This window comes from Vipera berus (assembly GCF_964194415.1).
Source record: "Vipera berus genome assembly, chromosome: 4".
Lineage (NCBI taxonomy): Eukaryota > Metazoa > Chordata > Lepidosauria > Squamata > Viperidae > Vipera > Vipera berus.
In genome coordinates this window covers 70,932,266-70,956,428 of record NC_138206.1, presented here as the reverse complement: position 1 = coordinate 70,956,428, position 24,163 = coordinate 70,932,266, and the positions used below count along the sequence as shown (strand labels likewise).

The following is a 24,163-nucleotide window of genomic DNA, read 5'->3' as shown; positions in this document are numbered from 1 at the left end:
GAACTAACAATTAAAATATTCATGGATAAACAAACTAGCTCTATTGAAAATCCTGATCGGGTATTTGGAATGTAAATTGCACAAGCAATTTTTGCTAGGAAGTAAAACCTGTACAGTATGTATTTTAATTAATTAATCAGCAAGGAATATGACACTTTTTACAGATACAAAAGAAACCTCTTTAGCTCATCTGCTAACGTAAGTTCACTAATTCTCTTTATTTTTCACTCCCAAGTAACTCCAGATGCACAGGTGACATAACTGCATCAAGAAAAATAGCCCTAAAGGGGGGGGGGGAAATGCCACCCCCACCCCCCACCCCCACAAGAATGATCTTAATACTTGTTTTCTAAAGGATTAAAAACTAGGTTTAGTTGTTTGCAATCCAGAATAACAATATTTATCGGAAACATTTACTTCTAAACTGGCTATAAGAAGTGGAACATTCCAAACTGAATTATTTTTAGTTTATCCTAATCTAGAATAACTGTTGAAGATTAAGTTAATCAGTCCCATACAGTAGTTTAAAATGGATAAATAATCAAGTTTCTAAATCTGTGTTGATGGTGAGATTCATGTTTGTAACCTTTAAAGCATTCGCAGCAATATAATACCACAAAGATTGCAAAAGGTACCATATAATTGTTTTAATTTGGAATTAAACGATCCTGTTACAATACCAGCCAAAACAATTTACTATAGCAGAACAAACCTTTTACAAATCTTGTGTCACTTTGTGTCTTGGTTTTGAAAAATGCCATATATAATAATGTGTATAGTCATGCATGGGTACATATTTACTGAGAATAAAAGTATTATGAACCAGTTTCCTACTGGAGATATATTCAGCAAAATATTCATATGTAATACATACACATATGTAATACATAGCTACAAAGTTTTCTTTCTTTTTGCACTTTTCTGTTGAACTCGATAGCTTTTTAAAATCTACAAATGTGAATTAAGATTGTAATAATATCATATCTAAAACTTTAGGTTTGGGAAAAAATCCATTCTTCCTTTTGTCTGAAATCTGTGTCTCACAGGAAGTACTTGGATCTATCTCCATGAGCATTCCCTTTAACTATTATAAGGTTGCACCCATTATGGCATTAGTGGTCGCATGTTAGTGGAAATATTAGCAATATTGTATGTGATAAGAGCACATTCTGGCATATTGGTAAGAGTTAACAAAATGATACAGATATGCCCATTCAAAGCATGCCTTGGGATCTTTACATACTGTACTCTGTGTTTGAAAGAAACAAAGGTTAATGGGCACTTTCTCTCTGCAGAAATACCTGCATTAGTGCACTGTTGGCTGGAACCAGCTCTATTGGCCTTTTTCCTTCTGCATTAATCACCCTAGTATTTGCTCCAAAGTCAATAAGCAAATGGACCATGTCAACATTGGAAGTTTTAGCAGCTATGTGGAGAGGAGAATCCAGGCCTTTTCCACTGTTTGCACTTGCTCCTAAAACAAATGAGATAGAAGTATTAGACAAACAGTAATTTAACTTACTTATTTCTTTTGCTATCTCAGATCCATCTGAATAATTGTCAGTTTATAGATTGCCAAAGGAACATAAGATCTCCTAAATAATCATTTCTTAATTTGAAATAGCTTCAAACTTTTTAATTGCTGGGGTTTACTGCCAAAGTAATGAATCAATTGTACTAATCTGAAATGGGACAATAAGAATGCTCAGTATCATTAATGCAACACAGTGGTGCAAATTTTTTTTGCAGGAAACAGTGACAGTTCATTCATTTTCAAATAATTTCAAATTGGTTTCTGTTTACAATGCATGTGTTCCCCAAGGCTGTGGTTTTAAGGAAAAAGTTGCAATTAAAAATTAACCAACCAAATTCTTCAATCCTGACACAATTGCTGAAGAAAGACCCTGAGAAAATATGGATGTTTATACAATCTACTGAGTAGGCGGCATGTAGAGTTTTGTAAATATATCTACAGAGGAAAATTCATTACTGTGCAGGAATATCTTGCCAGAGTTCCAAGCCAAACTGATGAAATCAAAAGAACTAGAAGCCACTGTGTTTTGGCAATTATATTCGGTTAAGTTTCTTGATAACCCTATAGGAACCTGCTGCTTCACCATGAATTCATTGTGGATAAACATTCATGAAAGATGAAGATGGCTAATAAATATTAGTCAACATGACTATTACTTCTCATACCAAAGAGCAGTATTCTGAGAAACATGAGTAAGAGGAATGCATTCCCTCTTCCTGCATTCTTCCTGCTCCTGTGGTTGGCCGTTATGGAAGAAGGCTGGATTTACTGAGGCTTTAGTCTGATCCAATGTAGCTGATCTTCTTCTCTTGAAGCATGGCTTATTTTATTAAATTAAGAGGGAATGTTTCTGAGTGGACAAACTGAAGAGAGACACAGGAATGTTGTAGCGCTGTACTATCCTAGTTACCATACCCTTCCTTCTCCATCATAATACAATCTACAAATACTACTGGCCTCCCAGAACTATTCCCATGAGTGTCTGTCCTCTACCCATAGACATTTTCAGGCACGCAAAATGATTTGTTGATATTATATACCTTTTAGTGAATTACCTGACTCAAGTAACTTTTTCGCACATTTCAACTGTTGATTCTCACAAGCGACGTACAGTGGAGTTCCAAGATGTTTTATGTTATGGTCAATACTGACTCCATTGGATAGAAGAGTTTCCACACATTTAGTATGACCTTCAAAGGAACACAGAGAATTAAAAATTAAATTAAAACCCCAAAACCAGACTCCAGCTGCTTACATGTGAAAGGTGAACAAAAACTCACTGTTTTTTACAAATAACTGAAATTTCAAAACTTTTCCAATTTTTCCAATTTCTTTCTCTGAACAACCTTCTTCCATTGTAGTTATAGGTTCATACTCAGGCTCTTCATAGCCCATGCCATCTGGCTATGCATAAGTGGCTGAACCAGTGCCCCTAAACTGTAGTCAATGTGTAGCTCCCCCACTGGCCAAAAATGGTGACCACCATCACCACAAAGCAAAACTCCAACAGCATCAAAGTAGCAATGCAGGCTTTGTTCAGCAGCAGTCTTCATCTTAGCAGTTTTGCCCTCCCAATTGAATCCTATCAGTGCCAAGACATGAGGGTTACCCAGCTGAGAACCAAGAAAGAGCAACGTCTATGGATTACAGGGCCTCAGCATGAGCTTCTTCCTTTAACATTTTCCTATTACAAGGCTTAAACTTTCAACCATTAGGGAGTAGGAAGATGGAATTACTATCCTGATTTCCAGATTGTGCAATAAGACACATCTTGCTAGGCTGCTTTGGACTGGGTGAAGAAAAGGCATCTCAGAAATCTTCTTGTGATGGTCAGATTCCCTTTATGCATTTCTCAGAACCTATTCCATTTCTGTCCCCTAATCTCTTTAATTTCCAAGGTGAACAAAACATTATAAATAAATGCAAAATACCTACATTATATAAAAGACAGTTTGAGCCCTGAACCTGCCCGACCTGTAATTTCAGGAAAGCAACTGGGGATTGCTTTTTCCAACAACAGGTGATACTGCTGGCCAGAAGATCCCCAATCATTATCTTGAAAGTATCACTGGAGGATAAGACCGCAACAGAGACCAGCTTTATTGGTGAAGAATTGTAAGGTAGACTGTGATGGCAGCTGTTATATCAAACATACTTTGCTCTGCACTCAGAGCATATTACTGTGGCTACAAGGACAAGTTCTACATTCAAGCCCAGTTAGACAGCTAGGCTTGGAGCCAGAAATCCTTGTCAACATTCTAAAAGCAATCCCATGGCTTGTTGGCAGTACAAGTAGTCCTTGACTTACAACAGTTTGCTTAGTGACCATTCAAAGTTACAACGGCACTGAAAAAAGTGACATATGACCATTTTTCACACTTATGACTGTTGAAGCATCCTCATGGTCACATAATTTGCATTTTGATGCTTGACAAGTGACTCACATTTATGACAGTTGCAGTGTCCTGGTTGCAGGTGATCATCTTTTGCGACCTTCTGACAAGCAGTCAATGGGAAAACCAGATTCACTTAACAACTGTGTTACTAATTCAACAACTGCAGTGATTCACTTAACAAATGTGGCAAGAAAAGTCGTAAAATGGGGCAAAACTCAACAAATTTCTCACTTAGCAACATAAACTTTGGGCTCAATAAGTTGAGGACTACCTGTATATCAATAATAACATTTAAATATTTTTTTCCAAAGATAAGAGAAATTATAACCAATATTAATGTTCATATTTGGGGGGAAGAGCAGCAGGGTCTTTCCACACAAAGATTCTGTGCCAGTTGAAAGAGATCCAGACGCTTCTGGAGTCAACAGTGCTAAGCCAACAGTGTTAGGAAGCAGGGAATATTTATTTCCAGCTCAGCAGAAAGTCTTAGAATTCAATAAAGAACAGAATCCTACAGAGCAATTTCAAATACTCTTCTGTAGCTCAGATAAACAAGCAGGGTGAAGAATTTTATTCTCCTTTTCCCCTTCTTCAACATTGGATGAGCCAGCCTGCAAAACACCAGACTACCATTGAATTTGTTTTTCCCTTTTGTCTTGTGCAGAATGAAAATATAGGAATTTTTGTTGCTAAGGAATTTGCAGCAGCTAAGGGCAGAGCATTGATTTTAGCTTGATGTTTTTCAGCATTTCAAACCTGTAATGGGTGAAGATATAAAAATGGAAGTGATGTCAAAATGATCTGACCAAAGAGGAAATTCTAATGCTATGACTGAAGGATGAGGAAATGATGAGCTTTCCAGATGAACTGCAATGTTCCATGTCCTTCAACATTGCTCTTGAGGTTGCTGGGAATGGCTACTCTGTATCACATGAGGGGCTGATATTATTATTTGTAACACACCTAGACATTTGTTTTATAGTCCAAACAACAGATAGCTAGCATTTGGTTATATAATATTCATACAACAAACAGACATCATTTAGGAGCCTTGGTGGAGCAGTGAGCTAATGCCTCCTTAAGTAACACCAGCTGTCTGCAATTAGTGCAGGTTCACATCCCACCAGGCTCAAGGTTGACTCAGCCTTCCATCCTTCCAAGGTAGGTAAAATGAGGACCCAGATTGTTGGGGGCAATAAGCTGACTTTGTAATAATGCCGCTTGGGGGTGTGTGTGAAAGCCCTAATAAGCAGGCATATACATAGAATGAAGGCTACTGCTAAGCTTGTAAGCCGCCCTGAGTCTTCGGAGAAGGGCGGGATATAAATGGAATTAAAATTAAAAAAAATTAAAAAAATTTTGGATTTGTGTAGAATTCATGTGGAATGAAACAATGAATATATTGTTTCACAAAGTTGTACCCCTCTTGTGTTACCATGGTATATAGGTACATATGCTGACAAATTTACCTCTTTTGGCAGCTTCATGGATGGGGGATGCCAGGTCACAAACTGGATGTGGGCTGGCTCCGTGTTGCAGTAGCAGGTTCAAGCAGTCAACGCTACCACTGACACAAGTGTTGAACAGGGGTGTGTTCCAGTCAATAGTAGTGGCATTTACCTAAAGAGAAAAAAACTGGTAGTTTAATGTTTTATTTGTAAAACATATTGAAAAGTTTTAAACATAAAATGATGTAGGAAAAGTGTTTTGCAATGACATTTTATTATCACACTAGCTCCATAAATATACTTTAGTACAAAATAAATCTAGGATCTGGGCTCTTTTAAACATTGTCCATCCTGAGTAGGTGAATGTGTTTGTGTGGGTATAAATGAGTTTCTGAGCATTGGCAGAAAGTACATTTTTTACCTTGTTCCAACATAGCTAAAATGAGAGGACATTTCTGTCAAGGATATTTTAATCCCCTTGTTGACCTTTCTTCGCAAAAGAAATTAATTCAACTGTGAATTAGTAGCAATAAACAGATAGCAAAAACACTTCCAGCACATTAATCCTGATTTGTGTTTATTAGGAATAATACTATTATTATAAATCAGATTATTTTCCCCAATATTAATTGGATTACCATTGTTGGAAAAGTGTAAGAGGATCTCATTGGCAAAGGTAGCAAATTATTATTATTATTTTCTTGCATGCACTATAACTAGAACTTTGAGTACTTACGTTGGCTCCATGTTTTAATAAGACACTGACACATGCAGCATGTCCTCCTAAGCAAGCTTCATGGAGAGGAGATACACAATCTGCTGTCCTAAAATTCACACTAGCTCCCTGGTACAATAACAAAAATCATAGTTAGAGAGAGATCTCAGATGTTGTTTGCAAATCTAAACTAATTGAACTAAAGATTGGATCTACTGTTTCCACCAGTAGATTAACCCGTTATTTGGGTTTTAAGTAGCATCAGGCCATTATAATAATAGTAGCAGGTCATCTTTGAACCACTTAAGTTTATTCTGGGCTTCCAGATTTTGGTGCAGCCACATGTGCGAGGGAATCGCTCCTTGCGTCGCCTGGATTTTTTCATTGGGGGGCCCCTGTAAAGGGGTTGAAACTCACCCTGGAGGGGCGATGAGAAGGAGAGAGGTCTCTTCAGTCGGCGGTAGAAGGGCGGCAGCCCTCCCGTCGGCTTGGAGCTACTCTCCGAACCAAAGAAGAAAGCATCGGCCACTCCCATGGCCCATTGTTTAGCCGTTTGCTGCTGAAGCCAAAAGCACAACAAAGCACTTGAAAACTGGGTGAGAATTGCCTTCTTCTTTTCCTAATTGTCTACTTTCCCTGCCAAAAGCTTTCCGAATTTGCTTCCCCTTGCGAGGAGAGAGGGAAGGGATTTTTTTCCCCACCCTCCTTAATAGCGGCCTTTGTCTACGTTGGGAGAGAAAAGAAAAGGCCTTGTACTAAATTATACTGATTAATTGGACTTACTGCCTTTCTACTTTTGGCCGAATGTTCCTATATTTACAGAAATGGACTATTCTACCTATTAGTCTAAAAAAAAGGGGACAAAAAAAGAAATAAATAAAAAGACACAGTCTGAAAAGGATTTGAAGTACTGTGGACATCTAATGCAAGGCTTTTCAACCACTGGTACGCATACCACTAGTGGTATGCGAGCACATGGCTGGTGGTACGCGTAGGACCGGTTGAACAGCACTGTAAAACAAAAAAGTAAAAAAAGGTAAAAAGCGTTTTTACTAACCTGCTTTCAGCTGCATTCCGTTTCTCCATTCGCTTCTTTTCACGTGTTTGTGGGACAAAAAAAGTTCCATGAGACTTTCTAACTTCTTGCAAGAAGTTGTCCCACAAACACGTGAAAAGAAGCGAATGGAGAAACGAAATGCAGCAGAAAGCAGGTTAGTAAAAAAAACACTTGGGAGTGGTGAGGGCATTTGGGTGGGGGTGGAGGCTGGCAGAACCTGGCTAGGCTTGTTTTGTCCAGATGTCTTTTGTGCTCACCGAATGGAGGGAGCCCCGCCTTTCCTCCTGAACGCTCGAGCGGGGTTTCTGCGGGGTCTCCATTGCAGGGAAGTCCATGCCTGCAGCCACGAGGATGCCACTGGGATTTCCCTCCCCACAGCGTGATGCCGGATTGGCAGAGCTCCCAGCGGTCTGCTGGCTCCCTGGCGGCGACCCCAGTCAGTGAGGAGAACGGGGGAAAGGGCTCCTGGCATTCCGCTGGCCTCCCGGAGCAGTCGGGGCTGGTTCCAGGCTCACCACCCCCCTCCTGCTCTCTTCGCTGGCTGGAGCCACCGCCAGGAGGCCAGCAGAATGCCGGGAGCCTTTCCCACATTCTCCTCACTGGTGACCCCCTGTAGAGCTCCATCAGTGACATGGCCGGGCCGGTGGGCCGCACAGCTGAAGGGGCACGAAGCGGTGGAGGTTAGTCCGTGGGCAGCCCCAGAGCCGGTTGGTGCAGGTAGAAGTGACAGGCAGCCCGCGGGCACCACTTGCCCTCTGCAAGCCAAGCCCAGGAAGCCAGAGTGCACCGCCCACAATGGGGCCTCACGGTGGCACAGCCAAGCTGCAGAGGGCCAGGCCAGATGCCCTCGGCTCTTCACCTGCGGAGTGCTCCCAGGCCCCCTTTCCTTGAACTCCCCGCTTTTGCTGCCAGCCGTCTTGGCTTCTGCAGAGGGTCCCGAGGCAGCGCGGCAGGCAGCCTTCCTCTCCTGTGAATAAGGCTGGGAGTAACGGGCTGGGGAAAGTGGGGCTCTCCGGAGTGGGGAGACGCATCCTGTGCCCGAGTCCCATCTTTTTTCCTCACACACACACACGCCCCTTTTCCCAGCCAGGATGAAAAAAAGGAGCAGCCCTGAGTCTCTATCTGTCAGGTAGTAAGGTGGCATCCTGACGTCCCTGGAGAAGCTCTGGCAAGACCAGGTGGTCCTCCAGTTCACCCGATTTCAAAAATTCTTGGCAAGAGAGGACACCAAGCCCCCCACCTGCTAGAGGGTGCCCGGTTGAGAAAGCTGCCTTGTCTCTCCTTTTTTCTTTTTTTTAAACTGCTCTGGAGGGATCTGTCAGACAATTTTACCGGCTGACCAAATGGGGAGGGAGGGAAAGGGAAAGTACGTGGATGGGGAAGGAAAAGAAATAAATGGATAAAAAAGGGAAGGGAAGAAAAGGAAAGGGAAGAGAGAAATATGAGAGAAAGCAAGGAATAAGAATGAGTAGGGAAAAGAGAGGGAGAAAGGTGGGGAAAGAAGGAAAGAGAAAGTAAAGGATAATAATAATAATAATAATAATAATAATAATAATAATAATAATAATAATAATAATAATAATAATAATAATAATAATAATAATAATAATAATAATAATAGTTTAATTTCTATACCGCCCTTCTCCCGAAGGACTCAGGGCAGTGTACAGGGCAATAAATACAATAAAAAATACAATGTACAAAAGTTAAGATAGAATTAAATATTAAGCCCAATTACAATAAAATTAATTAAAATTAATATTAAAATTCCCAAACCCATCAGACCAGGCCAGCTGATTCAAATAAATAAGTTTTTAGATCACGGTGGAAGGAGCAAAGGTCAGGAGCTGTCTGGAGCTCAACCGGTAAACGGTTCCAAAGGTCTGGCGCGCCCACAGAGAACGCCCTCCCCCTGGGGGTCGTCAGTCAACACTCTCTGACCGACAGCACCCTGAGGCCCTCTCTGTGGGAGCGCACTGGACGAAGGGAAGTTGATGCTGGCAGCAGGTGCTCCCGTAAGTAAACCGGACCCATGCCATTTAGGGCTTTATAGGTCATCACCAGCACCTTGAATCTCACCCGGAGGGCAACCGGAAGCCAATGCAGCTTGCAGAGTAGAGGTGTTACATGGGAGTATCGGGAGACCCGATAAAAGGTGAGAGGAAGGGAAGGAAGGAAGGAAGGAAGGAAGGAAGGAAGGAAGGAAGGAAGGAAGGAAGGAAGGAAGGAAGTGTTGTGATTCAGTGTCAGCCTGTGGTTTCAGAAGCTGAGTCGGACAATTCTGAAGAGGAGGAGGAGGAGGAGGGGTTTGGAGAGCCTTTGGTTGCAGAGGAAAGTTCTGATGCACCGCAGAGCTCTCAGCCAGGCCCCTCCTGTCTTGTTCCTCCTCAGACCCAGCTGTGTGAGCCTGAAAGATTGGAAGAAGACGATCCACAGCTGGCTCTGTTCAGGGACGCTCGAAGCAGGAGGCAGACTAGCAGAAGTGAACAAAGAAAAGCAGTGAGGCACCTCGGGAGAAGGCAAAGAGAAGCCATGCCTTGAGACTGCTGTTTAAAAGGGGAATGTGTGGGAGGTGCTGGTTGCTGAAGGCAACCATTTGAAGAGCTTCTGATATAGTCTCGGTCTGTATTTGTTTAACTCTGTTTTGAACTGTTTCGTTTAGTTTTTGCAAATAAATTTGGTTGGCTTAATTCCAGCCTATTGAATATAAGAAAGGGGTTGTCCCTGACATTCCAACAGGGCCGGTCGTAGGCTGGAACAGAACAGGAAGGAAAGAAAGGGACAATGGGAGAGAGGGAGGGAAGGAAGATACCCATCCCAGTCCCACCCCCCTCTACCAGAGACCCATGGATTTCCCCACCACAGGCACCCTGCAACCTGAGTTATGAGCCACCACCACCACCCCAGCCATTGACTTCACTTGTCAAAAAGTTGCAAAAGGTGACCACATGACCCTGGGACACTGAACGTCATAAGTATGAATCAGTTGCCAAGGATCCGAATGTAAATCACATGACCCTGGGGATGCTGCAACAGTCATAAGTGTGAAAAATGGTCATAAGTCACTTTTTTCAGTGCCATCGTAACTTTTAACAGTCACTAAGTGAATTGTTGTAAGTTGAGGACTACCTGTACTTTATCATTTTTTTCCTTTTGTTGGTCAAATTTTTGACACCTTCCTGGGCAACTGGTGGTACTTGGACATTGCCTTATCCTAAAAGTGGTACAATGGGTGAAAAGGTTGAAAAGCCCTGATCTAGTGAATACTATTGGCAAACAAGCTTGCTTACATTTTGGACTGACTTTGGCATTAAGATAAATACCTGAAACAGCTGGAGATGAATTTGGCTTAGACTTGAGGAGGTGGACACTTACTGATTTTTGTTTGAAAAACAACTTCCACCAAGGACTATTTATAATTATTACAAAAGGGAGAAGGATCAGCCACAAACCTCACTTGACTAAAACCTTATACTTGAAACAATCTACAGAGTCACTGAGATGTCTATCTCCAGATTCAATAATTTACATGCCAACCTTAAGTCACAAATTGAAACCCAGACTGCAACTAAAGAATTTACACTTCAGAATATAACAAAATTAGAAGATATTACTATTGAGACAGAGGAATATAAGCAACAACAACAAAGTACTGGAAAAACTACCGTAATATCCAAAACCTAACTTTACTCAAAGAACCTACAATTTTTAAAGTACAAGGAACCACTACTATGACAGACAATCTTAAAGACCAACAACAAACTAGGAAAAAACTTAATACTAAACTTCTGACCCTCTCCAAGGAGCCTACAATTTCAGAAGTACACTACATGCAAGATAGTGATGCCAATATAGAGGAAGCCGAAGACCAATGAAGACAACCTGTGGAAAGCTTGGACAGTCAATTACTAACTATAAAACTGGATAAGATTTTCTACTCAAAACAGATCAACCCAGATGGAAGAAGAATTCAGACTGAACCTCAGATAGAGATGTCAGACCAAATAAAGAGAGTGGAATTAACATGGCAACAATATAATGACTATAAATGGTTCAACCTTTGTATATTGCTGGATGGCCTCCTCTGATGCAAATAATATACATGCGAGCAAATGAAGACCTACTTGGCAATTTAAAGCCCTGGGTCTGGAAACCCGACTGGCAAAAGAAGAAACCTAGAATTAGATTTAAAATATGAATTCCTACAGAATTATCATAGGTCATTTTGCTAGTAATTAGTGACTTATTAGGATCTGAAATAGAAAATATTCATGAGATAGAATTAAAATGTGTTTAAGTATTTACTAAGCTTATTTCAAATATTATAAATTTATTTATTGATATAATGGAAATTTGGCTTATGGATCCTATGTTTGATGTTAAAATTTTAGTTATGTATAAGTAGAAGTAGATTGATAAATATAGACTCTCCGATTGGTAACTTGTGATGTATTAGGATATGAAATAAACAATGTTTATTAGGTAGAAGCTACCTATTTAAATATTGGGTATATGTTAGATGATACAATTTTTGGTGTAATAAGATAAGGGAACTTTGGGTTGTGAACACTATTTGGGATGTTAAAGGTTAAACTTGGATACTATAATTAATATCAAAATTAGATAAAATTTAATAACAGGATATAGATATACCTTATCTAAATTGGATTGACAAAATCTTCTTTAATTGACTATGCTATTCCTAGAAATTTGGTACTTTAAATACATTGTATTGAATGTTGAGGGAAATAGAGAAGGATGCTATGATAATGTAACCTGAACTATGTATTGAAAACTCTGTTACTTAATTGATGACTACCCAGGTATCATGATGCTTTTTAAATATATAAGTTGTAATTGATGCTGAGCTTGTCGATCAGAAGGTCGGCAGTTTGGCGGGTCGAATCCCGAGTGCCGTGTAACAGAGTGAACGCCTGTTACTTGTCCTAGCTTCTGCCAACCTAGCAGTTCGAAAGCATGTAAAAATGCAAGTAGAAAAATAGGGACCACTACAGTGGGAAGGTAACAGTGTTCTGTGCGCCTTTGGCGTCTAGTCATGCCGGCCACATGACCACGGAGACGTCCTCGGACAAGCGCTGGCTCTTCGGCTTTGAAACGGAGATGAGCACCGGCCCCTAGAATCAGAAACGACTAGCACGCATGTGCGGGGGAACCTTTACCTTTACCTAATTTGAAAAACTAATAAAACTTGTGTTTTTTTAAAAAAAAGTTTATTCCGCAACTTAAAATGTGATAATTTTCCTAAGCAATATTCTCTTTGTTGGATGCTGATTTTTTTCCCAATACTGTTACAGTATATCTTAAATATTGTGGCAGAAATATATGGGAAACTATTTGCTTTGCAAATGTCAAGCCTCAGTGAAAACCCTAATGGAAGGATGCTCTTGGACTCAGGTCTTGGCCCCAAATTTTCTACTACTGAAATGGTCATAATGAGAGTTGAATATTGGATCAAAAGGTCTTTGGCCTGATCCATCTCTTGATAGAATCTTAACATCAGCTTTTATCATGTCATTTTTTCACTAACTTCTTTTTTATATACAGTACACAGAAAAATGGCATAAAACAATAGCCCATTTTAAGACATAAAAGGAATAGAGAAAATACTCTTCTTAATCAGAATCCTCCCAGAGACATGACAGCATAAGAGTCCAGCTGGAATATTCCTTAATGTTTAATGCAGCAGATTGGTTAATATTAATGAGGCCTTGCTCAAAATGTTTATTGTTGGCATTTCAGAAAAATTACAAGGTCAAAATATACGTATATGGAGTGGCATTTTAGCAACAGAAATTTGGTTATTATGTGGACCAAACATTTAAGAAACAAATAAATACATCAACCAGGCACCTTTTATAGATTCAACTTCTAATAGCAAAAATGTCCTTGAGTTGATCTTGATTCCAGGGATTACACGGACACCTCTATGCAACAGTAAAGAACTGTTTGCTCCTGACCTCTTCTGGGATATTTTTTTTTGGCTTCTCAGTCTACATTTCAGCTCACCCTAACAGGCCTGACCAGGGTCCCAGCCCAAACAAATACTGTCACTAACCATGAATGATGAATTGTAAAAACATGAATCCAAATACTACATAATGGTAGGGGCAGAGTGGAAGGTTTGTTTCCATTTTTAATGTTAGAGATGAAATACTTACGTATATGTTATGTCTAAGTAAAACTAAAATCTTGTTTCTGTCAACAGTATACAGAGATTCCATCTTTTTCAAACTGTTCATTAGTATATTTTCAGACTACAACATGACATTTAAAATACTGCCCTCCTGCAGTTAGCTGGAAATGGAGTTGAACTTCATAAAAGTTCTCTGCTCACAAATACATTTAATTTAACAATAGTTCTAGCTAACATTAATTGAAAATTTTCAGTTTTGACATCAGCCCGTTTTACTCTTTCCTGTACATCTGAGCTGGGAGAGTAGTGATGAATAGCCCTGATATGCCCGTCCAGGGCTTTCTAAAATTGACACGTGTCAAGATCCACATCCAACCACAACTACCACCACCACATGGAGAAGAAAGACTTGACTTACTTCTCATCATTTTATTTTGGTTTTTCAAAAGCATAAAAGTACGGATTCAAAAAAGGCAAAAAGAGAAATTAAGTCACTCAAGCCTTCAAAATAAAATAACATTTACTTACAAAGATAGTTTTACTTAAATTGATTGATTTATTTGCAAAGTTTCAATAACTAGAGGGCCACAGGCTACAGCCTCAGAGCAGAAGGCTGTCTTGAAATCTCCTCAAAAATTATTTTTATGAGTCTTTTAATGTGAAGGAGAAAGAAATACATTCACAGAAATCAATTTTAATTAAATCCTGCTTGATCACGTGTAATTTGGTCCTGACTTCCACCATGTTTATGGGTGTATTTTTAGCAAATCATTGAAAACTTGAGTGCTCAACCGTTTCCCCCTGTCAAAAATATCTATTCTTCTGGATTAGATGAAGAAGAACCTACACAATTATATTGCATTTTAACTTATTTTTATTACATTTTACTTTTTATTTTTCTACAAATAACTCAGCAAATCAGGGCAGAAGTTTACAGAATCCTTTTTTCCCAGCTATCCTTTTTGTTTCCGACATATCCTGTTCAAGATGAAATGTCAAGCATGGATGTAAGTTATTTTTACACACTTGGTTGTTGCTGTTGTTAGTTGTGAAGTCGTGTCTGACCCATCACAACCCATGGACAACGTTCCTCCAGGCCTTCCTGCCCTTGTTGCCTTTTGGTACTGTCCATGGCGTTTTCATGGCAAAGATACTGGAGTGGGTTGCCATTTCCTTCTTCAATGGATCATATTTTGTCAGAACTCTCTGCTATGACCTGTCCATCTTGGGTGGCCCTGCACGGCATAGCTCATAGCCCCTTTGCCGCGACAAGGCAGTTACACACTTACCACAATGAAATCAAAATGCATGAATGCCACATAATCAGTAGCTATAACAAAATGAATCTGCAAGGAACTCCAAGGTTTTTTATGGACTGCTGCTTTCCCCCATATTTTTTAACTTCTGCATGAAAAAGCTGGAGAAGCTCATTCACCAATTGAAGTGTTATCCCTATGTGGATGGTAGTGCAGATAGTCCTCACAATCCCAGTTGGGTCCCGAATTTCTGTCAGTAAGCAATGTGTCAAGTGAATTGTGCCTGATTTTACAACCTTTTTTTGCTGCAATTGTTAAGCATCTCATGTTGTTAAATGAACCCACTGACTTTGCTTGTTGGAAGTCCTCTGTGAAGGTCACAAATGATGTTCACATGACCCTAGGGCACTACAATTATCATAAATATATGCCAGCTCCTGAATTCTGATCATGTGACCACAAGGACTAGTTGTAAGTCACTTTTTCAGCACTTCAGACAGTTATTAAATGAATTGTCATAAATTGAGGACCATATGTATCCACATACTGTATACAATAACATATAAGCTCACCCAGAGATACCATGGAATTCCTGAATGAGTGTCTGAAGACTGTAAGGATTTAGTTGGGGCCCAACAAGCTTAGATTAAGAATGAGGTGGTCATAAATGCAGAAATCATAAAGTGAATGCAGTGGTGATAAAGTGAAACCATTGTTAGCTATGGCACATTTTTGCTGAAAACCTGAAGTAAATGCTAGTTTGGACAAAAATATTGTAAAACATATGACTGCAGAACACCACAAACAGCCATAAATGTGAGTTGGTTGCAGAGCACCTGACATGCAGTCACATACTACAGGGGATGTGACTATCAGAATTTCAGAACTGAGTCATAAAAACCTTTGGAGTGGTTGTCTATTGTAATTTTGAAAGATCACTAAGCAAATGATCATAAATTAAGGAGTACCTGTACTCCTATTCCAAAGTCACATCATTGGTTACCAAAAGGCTACGAGGTTCAGTTCAAAGTGCTGGTTATAGATTTAGATTTAGATTTATTTGATTTTTATACCGCCCTTCTCCCGAAGGACTCAGGGCGGTGTACAGGGCAATAAATATCAAAAATACAAGATACAAAAGTTAAAAAACATTAAATAATTGTGCCCGATGCAGTACATTAGTTAAAATCAATGTTAAAACCCCAAACCCATCACACCAGGCTGGCTTGTTCAAATAAATAAGCTTTTAGATCACGTCGGAAGGAGCGAAGGTCGGGAGCCATCCGGAGCTCAACCGGTAAGCGGTTCCAAAGGTCTGGCGTGCCCACAGAGAACGCCCTCCCCCTGGGGGTCACCAGTCGACATTCTCTGACTGGTGGCACCCTGAGGAGGCTCTCTCTGTGGGAGCGCACTGGACGAAGGGAAGTTGACGCCGGCAGCAGGTGTTCCCATAGGTAATCCGGACCCATGCCATGTAGGGCTTTATAGGTCATCACCAGCACCTTAAATCTCACCCGGAGGGCAACTGGAAGCCAATGTAGCTCACGGAGCAGAGGTGTAACATGGGAGTATTGGGAGACCCCCAACACAACTCGCGCGGCTGCGTAATGCGTAATGCGTAAGTCTTTTACAGCACAACACAGCACTGGGAGATACCTGGAAATATCTTTCTAAATTTGAATGTTACACCTGCACAGTTATTTAGTGAACACTAGTTGCTGGTCCATCCCCTCCAACCTATAGTGTTCAAGAGGTATGGATCACATAGCTTAGCAAGCCCCGGTAGTGGCCCCCATTTTATGGAAAAGTCTCTTCCTCAAAGTTAAGGGGGGGGTCTTAACTCTGTAATTACTTTGAGAGGAGGCAAAAGCAGCATTGTTCAGCAGATTTCTTGCCCTCAGATTGTCAATGGCACCTTTGATATACTAGTGTTTTTAATGATGTGCACAGTTATGTGTAAATAAAAATGAGAAAGTTGGCTATAAATATTATAGAGAAAGAAAAAGAGAGAAAAAATACTGCAATATAGATTTCCTTGAAGTCACAGCACAGTCAACCTTATATTGTTACTGTGTGAAGTACAGCCTGTCTTCAGAAAAGTATTTAATGATGAAGATAAGCAAAAGATTGATCTCCTTTTTATCACCATACCTGATTGATGAGTTCCTTCAGAGCATGTAGTCTCCCATGAATGGATGCTTCATGTAAAGGAGACCAGTCAGAGACAAAATCTGTATGAAGATAGAGAAAAGGATATAATTTAATTAGTATATCTCTATACTTGAATTCGGATAATACCTAAATAAAGCTCCAACTACCCAAAGGGATTTTCTAAGATTATATGCATCTATGGGTTTCAGTATGATTAAATACTTCATACTACTTCAATAAGCAATTTTATTTTATTGCCTGGCAGGTCATTCTTATCTTAAGACTCATATAACCCGGGGGGAAAACCAAAATATCACACTTGGTGAAAGACTGCTGCCATCTCTGTACCTTTTGCTATGCTGCTCATTTTGTTTGGTTGCCTAATGTGGGAAAAACAATTTACAAAAAAGGCACAGCTTTTTACCTCCAACAAAACTGAAGGAATGTAAAACCCCTTAACTATAGCAGATTTCATGCATGGCATTAATCAGGGCTTTTTTTCTCACAAAACGCTCAGAACGGAGTTCCGGCACCTTTTTTGGATGGAACCTTGTAGGGTAGGCAAGGCAGGCTGTATGACGTGTGAGTTCCGGCACCTTTTTCTTTTACAAAAAAATCACTGGCATTAATGCACATGACATAAGGCAGGAATGAATTTCAAAGTCTGCTCCTGAATTTCATATCAAGAATTCTGAATGTGAACTGGATCTGGGGCATATCAATGAGTAGACCCCATTCACACACTCTATTCCATATGTAAACATGGGCAGGGAGGTGGAATGGGACTGGTCAAAATTTGCTCATCAAATGTATTTATATTAAACATGGCTCTGATTCCACATCAGGTCTAATATTCCAGATTTCTTTCCATTCCTAGATCCATGTATTAGATCCATGACCTGCGCTTTCTGTCTCCACTTATAACACAAAATACCTAATTGTGACTGTTGTGTAGCGGGTCTTTGGCGCAGGAATGAAGACGAGGCAAGTGAGTTCAGGAAAGCTCATGGTTTATTGCTTGCAAGATCTGAACTAAGAATTGGGCTGTAACTAGCCACAATATATAGTCTAGCCCCTAGGCGGAAGCCAATAGGTTTGAAGCAACCATTGCCGCCTAGGGACAGCCAATAGCAGCACTGGAGACTTGTAGTCTGGGTTGCTGGAGAGCCGTTAGCTGCTCCGGCAACCCAAGTGGTATTACCATTGAGTCCAATACATAACAGTGACCTTGCTCCTACAGCGATACCTGAAGAACTTAAACAACTTCATTGTTTCTCTCTTGCTGTCTTGTATGGCTAATCTGTTTACCAGAGAATTAAATAATCCTCCATTCATCTAAATGCTACTTCTAAGACTGCCTCTTCTACAAGGGGCCTGAGCTGCTACATTGTACATGAACTCAGCCTACAACTCAGCTTAAATATCTACTACATAAAACACAGTAGTTAATTTATAATCTCTACCTTCCTTTCCTTCATTTTCTCTTTTTCACTGATGTCAAAATTTAGAATCTAAGTTCCTTGGTGTATGGGTCAGTAAATTCTATATACTATTTGGTTCTAAAGTAACAAATTGAATGCCAGTATAGTAGTAATACAATATATTGAAAAGTTATTGTAAATGTTTCCAAGAAAATGTCCAGCAGTTGGTAATGACTAGGTTTCCACTCAGTTTGATGATAAAAATGAAAAATTGCATTTCCTGACACAATTATCCGACACAATGTGAAAAAGAAGTGTCACATAATTAATGTAATGCTAAAGAAACTAAATGATCAGTTGACCCCATTCAGCTCAATTTTCTTTCAGATTTGTGGCCTTTCTAATTTCAATATATTATTATTATTGTGATTGTGATTGCAGATGCAGTGCTGTTGAAAGAATATCGGGTACCACAATGATAGATGATTTGATACCCCACATACATGTTGGATTTCAATTCCCATCACTCCCAGCTGTTATCTAAACTATAAGTACAGGGCTTGATTTGGATGTGAGGGCAATCTATCTACAACCTGTCACTCCATTTATCACCAGAGTTAATTTAACTAATCTGGCTGACTAGGCAGGTGTCCCATTCCTCTCTCATTGCTCCATGTGCATCCCTCGCAAAGCTGTGAGTTTGATGGAAGAGGACGACCATCCCAGGCATGTACTGATCTTCAGTCAAGGGTCTATAATACCTCCAAACAAGCTATAAATACAGAACTTAACATCTGTGGTGGTGGTAGTAGTTTTTTGTTGTTAGCTGCGAAGTCGTGTCCGACCCATCGCGACCCTATGGACAACATTCCTCCAGGCCTTCCTGTCCACTACCATCTTCTGGAGTCCATTTAAGCTCACGCCTACTGCTTCAGTGACTCCATCCAGCCACCTCATTCTCTGTCGTCCCCTTCTTCTATTGCCCTCGATCTTTCCCAGCATTAGGCTCTTCTCCAGTGAGTCCTTCCTTCTCATTAGGTGGCCAAAGTACTTGAGTTTTAGCTTCAGGATCTGGCCTTCTAAAGAGCAGTCAGGATTGATCTCCTCTAGGACTGACCGGTTTAAGCTATCATCATTTACCTTTTCTACATAGTTAATTTCCAGAAAACAAAGTCCCTAATCATGAGGAGGATCACATACCATGTTAGTAAAAGTAGGGGAGTTATAAGATCAGTAGCACAACTGATTTCACAGAGAAAGGTTTTCAAATAAAAGTGTGTGCTGAGTTAAACTATTCAAAGGTTTCAATAATTAAAGACAGCAACAAAACTAGTCTTGCTCCTGGCTAAAGTAACAGGCATTGTGCCAACAGTGTCAGCTCAGTCAAAATAAATCAATCAAAATATCCTTTCAAAATGGGCACTGAATTTAGTGAAACAGCTCTATATTCTGCGGCTATTATTTGCTTAGGCAGAAAGGTTAAGTGTTAATAAACCAGGCATGCCCTCCCAACATGTCTCTTGTTAAAAATGCAAAGTCAGCATTTAATTTTTATATCCTTATTCTAGTCCATTAATACCCTGGGCTGATTATATCAGCGTATCCAAACTACAGAATTACCACTAAAATAACAGGAAAAATGTAAGAAAAAATACCGGTAATTGCTTTGAAGGATTTCTGCCACAAGGCAAAATTTACAAAAATAATTTCTTTGAGTAAGATCTGTACTGGAAGTATTAGAGATATGTTTTAGCATATAATTTACTTTTGCTAAAAAGAAAGCAAGAACCTGGGTCTGAAGAAATTTTAAAAGGCAGTTATTTTCTATGGGGATATAAACTTCTATAATTTATTGACTATTCTTATATATACTTAAATTCAGTTTAGAAGAGAGTCCTTGTTCAATTCCTGACAGTTCAGCAGGGTAGCATTGATGGAATTGATGGAAAAATACAATCTTTCCCCGAAAGTTGGCCAACCCAAAAAATAAGCCCTAGCTTGATTTTGGGGGGGTGGGCCTAATGTAAGCCCTACCCCAAAAATAAGCCCTACTTTTGGGGCAAGGCACACACCTAAAAATCAAGCTAGGGCAGGGGTAGGGTGGTGGAACTGCCTCATGTGCCCCACACACTCTTACCTTGCAGCCAAGCCTTTCCTCGCTGGCCCACTTCTTCTGCAGTGTCCCCAGGCCTGCATTTTGCAGTCAGAGGCCTTTTCAGAAGGCCGTTGAAGCTGAGAACCGAGCTATGGATTAAATCCATAGCTCAGTTCTGCAAGGCCTCTACAGCCATTGCTTGGTTATTGGCTTCAGAGGCCTTCCGGAAGGACCTGACTGAAATGGAGGCCCAAGCTCCATTCTGAGTTGCAGAATGAAGCTGACCCTTTGGGCGCAGAAGTGGGCCAGCTGGGCGAGGCTGTCAGTGCTGCTGCCACGAGGTGAGTGGAAAAGTCACCCCCTGAAAATAAGACCTGGTGCCTCTTTTGGAGGCAAAAAAAAGACCAGGTATTATTTTGGGGAAAACACAGTATCTGCCAGACACCTTGAAGAAAGTTGCTGTCAAGAGTAAACGTTACTGTTCAAGAACCATTGAACTGAATACTGTTAAGATAGTGTTGTCATATTTCAATTGTCAGTGAAGGTCCTGTAATATATACAGTATAGGAAATTTCCCTATATGAGAAACTCTGTATAAACAAAATAATCAAAAAATATACTAAATATAAAAGTTATAATTCTTCAATACACAATTGTTGGCAGATGTAGGAAGTTTTACATGCTATACAGAGGGAAGCTAAGTTTCATATTGATGTAAAATGTTTCCTGGATGAAAGAAATATATTCTTGTACTTATGTTTAAGAGTTGATTACATTGGTTGGTTTTCAATCTTTTCTTTTTATACATGCTATAAAATAGCTTTTAGTTCAATTGCATTCATACTAAAAACATAAAGTATCATCAGTGAGCATCATACATGTGAATCATCAGTGGTATGCACGGGATGCCCAAGTAAAATAATATATACCGGTAGCTTAAAATTGATATTTTTAATGGCTGAAATTTTATTAGATCACCAGATCACCACTTCTGACAATACTGTAAGGATTGAATTACATGTATATGGTACTTATAAACTATTCCCATGCAAACTGTTTGTGTTCAGACCACATATTCAGCCTGCCAGTGTGGTTTGTCCATTAGATATAAGAATTGTGTACATGGACAAATTTTATATAGAAACCTTCCTATAATTTTTAGAAATTATTTAGGGGATTAAAAGATGGCAGAAATATATGAATATTTTTCTCTGTTTAACAATGTAGGGACTCATCCTTAGAATGAGCATCAGAAAAAATCTGAACGTGAAGAATGGAACTGTTTTTCTCATTTTTAAAAAATCGTCCATCCCACACCTCTTCTGTAAACTCCTTATGTTTCTCTTCAAGAGTTGGGGTGGAATAAAATCTTTCTGACTACTGAATATAAAGAAACTATTTTCGATACAAGTTTCTAGATCTGTAAAAATGTCATGATTCAGATTGTCTTTTCTCTCAGTTTTAATTTTTTTTGTTTTATTTTTTGTAACCTGTTTAATATATAACTTTTTGAATTAAATTGCATTTAAGATTATATGACCCAACTTTAAATTTATATAAACTTCTATTATTGAAATGATAAATGGAATACTCTATAACCATAAGTAGGAATAACTACTAAGGTTAATCTATTTTTGGTTGCAGAAAATCAATATGTTTGCTGAGAGCACTGAAGACCTATAGATATGTTTGCAGATCTTTTATGTGCATACTGCCATTTTTAATAAATATTTTTAAAGAAGTTTGCAAGCAGAAAGTCAACAGTGAGACATTAAGGTGTGAATGCTAAGGTCATTGTTGCTGCAATTCCAAAATTATACTGAAAGAATTATCCCTAGTTGTTCACAGACTCCAATATTATTCAAAACATCATACATACAAGTAATAAGAGGACCATTATGCCAGCTAATCAACTTTCTCATATTTGATGCTGATGCTATGAAGCAATGCAAAAGTCAAACAGATAATCCAATTTACATTTGTAAATCCCCAGCCTTAAAAAAAATTTCTATTTTAGCAATTTTTTTGCACACTCTTCTGTGTTTTCTGTATTTAATCCTTTTTATTGATTATTCTGTTGAAAAAAAATATTGCATTCATGAATGCAGAAATAAATTCTGCTAACTGCCAACTCACAACTTCTCTGGCTTTTTCACTTCTGCTATGAAACTGCAGATAACAGAGTGTTTACTTACCACCCATCAGTAGATTAAGTAGATAACGTGGATGAGTGATCCTTCCTGAACTTCGAAATAGGCAAAGACCAGTATTTTCTTCTTCCATATCCATTGCAATACTGGGCTAGTTATTCCACTTCAAAGTTGAAATCATGAGAGTTCAAATTCCAACTGGCCTCTTTTAAAACAAACAAACCAGCCAAAACCAAAAACAACCTAGATTCAAGTTCCATGAGTTATTTATTAAGGGATTTCTGCAGCTACCGTTAGCAGTGACCAAAACACCTAGACATTTTCAGATTTCAGACACACAGAACAAAGTGAGGAATATGGCTGATGTCATATCCTTTCCAGTACTATATCCAATCAGCATGCCTCTCTTCTGTTTTTATAAGAAAGTAACTTCTCAGTTGCCAACAAAACAAGACAGAAAGAGCTAGTTTAACTTGTTCAGCTAACTGTGCCTTCAGGGGATTTATAATTAGAAAAAGGGGAAAGGGGAGGGAAGGGGAGAGGGGGAGGGAAGGAAAGAGAGACATTTTAGTATCATCTATTCTGCTTTTATCACAAAGCATACATTATGTTATTTTCAGACATAGATGCACTAACATTCAAAAATAGCATGAGGCAAAGTATCCTTCTTCACGTAGAAGTGGACACCATTAGGGAGTGGATATTAAAGCCATATGTTTGAAAAACTAAATTTTCAATGTTATGATTCCTCTGACAGTTTTCCTCATCCTCACATCCTCTAGTTGTATTGGGGCTAAACTCAGCATGCCTACCCACCTCTTTAGGGGAGGTGTCATTGGGAGCTAATGGGAGTTGTAGTGCAAATGCATATAGAGGATGGCAGGTTAGGGAAGTCTGGTTTTTGTTAAAAAAAAATAAAATCCAAACCCAGAGCATTCATAAAGACTTCTCAATTAATGGGCATATTTCATTTTCTGTGCTAATTAAGTGTGAAGATAATCCACAAAGGACAACAGAAATGCCACTAGAACCAACACATCCATTCACATGATAATCATAACATTGCTTAAAGAACAAAAGTCCATGTATGAAGGGATGAATGGAGAAAAGCAAAGATAATTTGCAAGAATGGAAAAAAATGTGAAGATATAGGGATGTAAGCTAGTTTTTAATGATGTTGGCTTTTTTTTCTTATTGCAGGTCTTTAATTTATACAGCTTAATATTTCCAACTCCTTTTCTGTACTCTGAATAATGTCTGTTCGTAAAGAATATAGTATGATCGGTTTATATAGATCAGACGTGTCAAACTCAAGGCCCATGGCTCAGATCCGGCCTGCAATGGGACTAGATCTGGCCCATGGGGCCACCCTGGAGTTGGCAAGGGGCCGGCCCCCACCGCCTCAGCCCTGGTCCACCCCAGTCGATCCAGATGCTTCTTCTGGGCATGTACACAGGAGGCGGCGAGCACACAGGAGCAGGCAGTGCACGGCATCAGCTGCAGCTTGTTGACCCTTCAGCCACTGATATGATATGAGCCAGGGCGTCCAATAAGCCACGCTTAGTCATGCCCCACATGCACTACACTTACGTACCTCGGGCCCCACAACTAGGCCTCTCCACCTCGTCCCACCCCACCACCTGCCTTGCCTTGCCTCGCCCCATGGTGGCGGCAGCAGCAGCAGCCCTGTGCAGCAGGAGGCCTACTGCTCCTACACTCTCCTCCAGCCTGGGAAGCCTAGCCAGCCCAAGGAGAGTAAGCACAACAGTAGCAGCCTTGAGGAGGA

At 39.7% G+C, this 24,163-nt stretch overlaps 1 protein-coding gene across 1 annotated transcript; it reads right to left on the bottom strand.

Annotated features, from left to right (window-relative positions):
- Window positions 1–521: 521 nt before the first annotated feature.
- On the bottom strand, window positions 522–22,767 carry LOC308667662 (ankyrin repeat and SOCS box protein 9-like). The gene is made up of 6 exons (XM_081327043.1): window positions 22,423–22,767; window positions 16,712–16,791; window positions 6,115–6,222; window positions 5,400–5,550; window positions 2,590–2,724; window positions 522–1,474 (listed from the first exon to the last, which is right to left on the bottom strand). The coding sequence occupies exons 1-6, from the start codon at window positions 22,514–22,516 to the stop codon at window positions 1,272–1,274; spliced, it is 771 nt and encodes a 256-aa protein (XP_081183169.1). The 5' UTR covers window positions 22,517–22,767; the 3' UTR covers window positions 522–1,271.
- Between the last annotated feature and the right edge of the window lie 1,396 nt (window positions 22,768–24,163).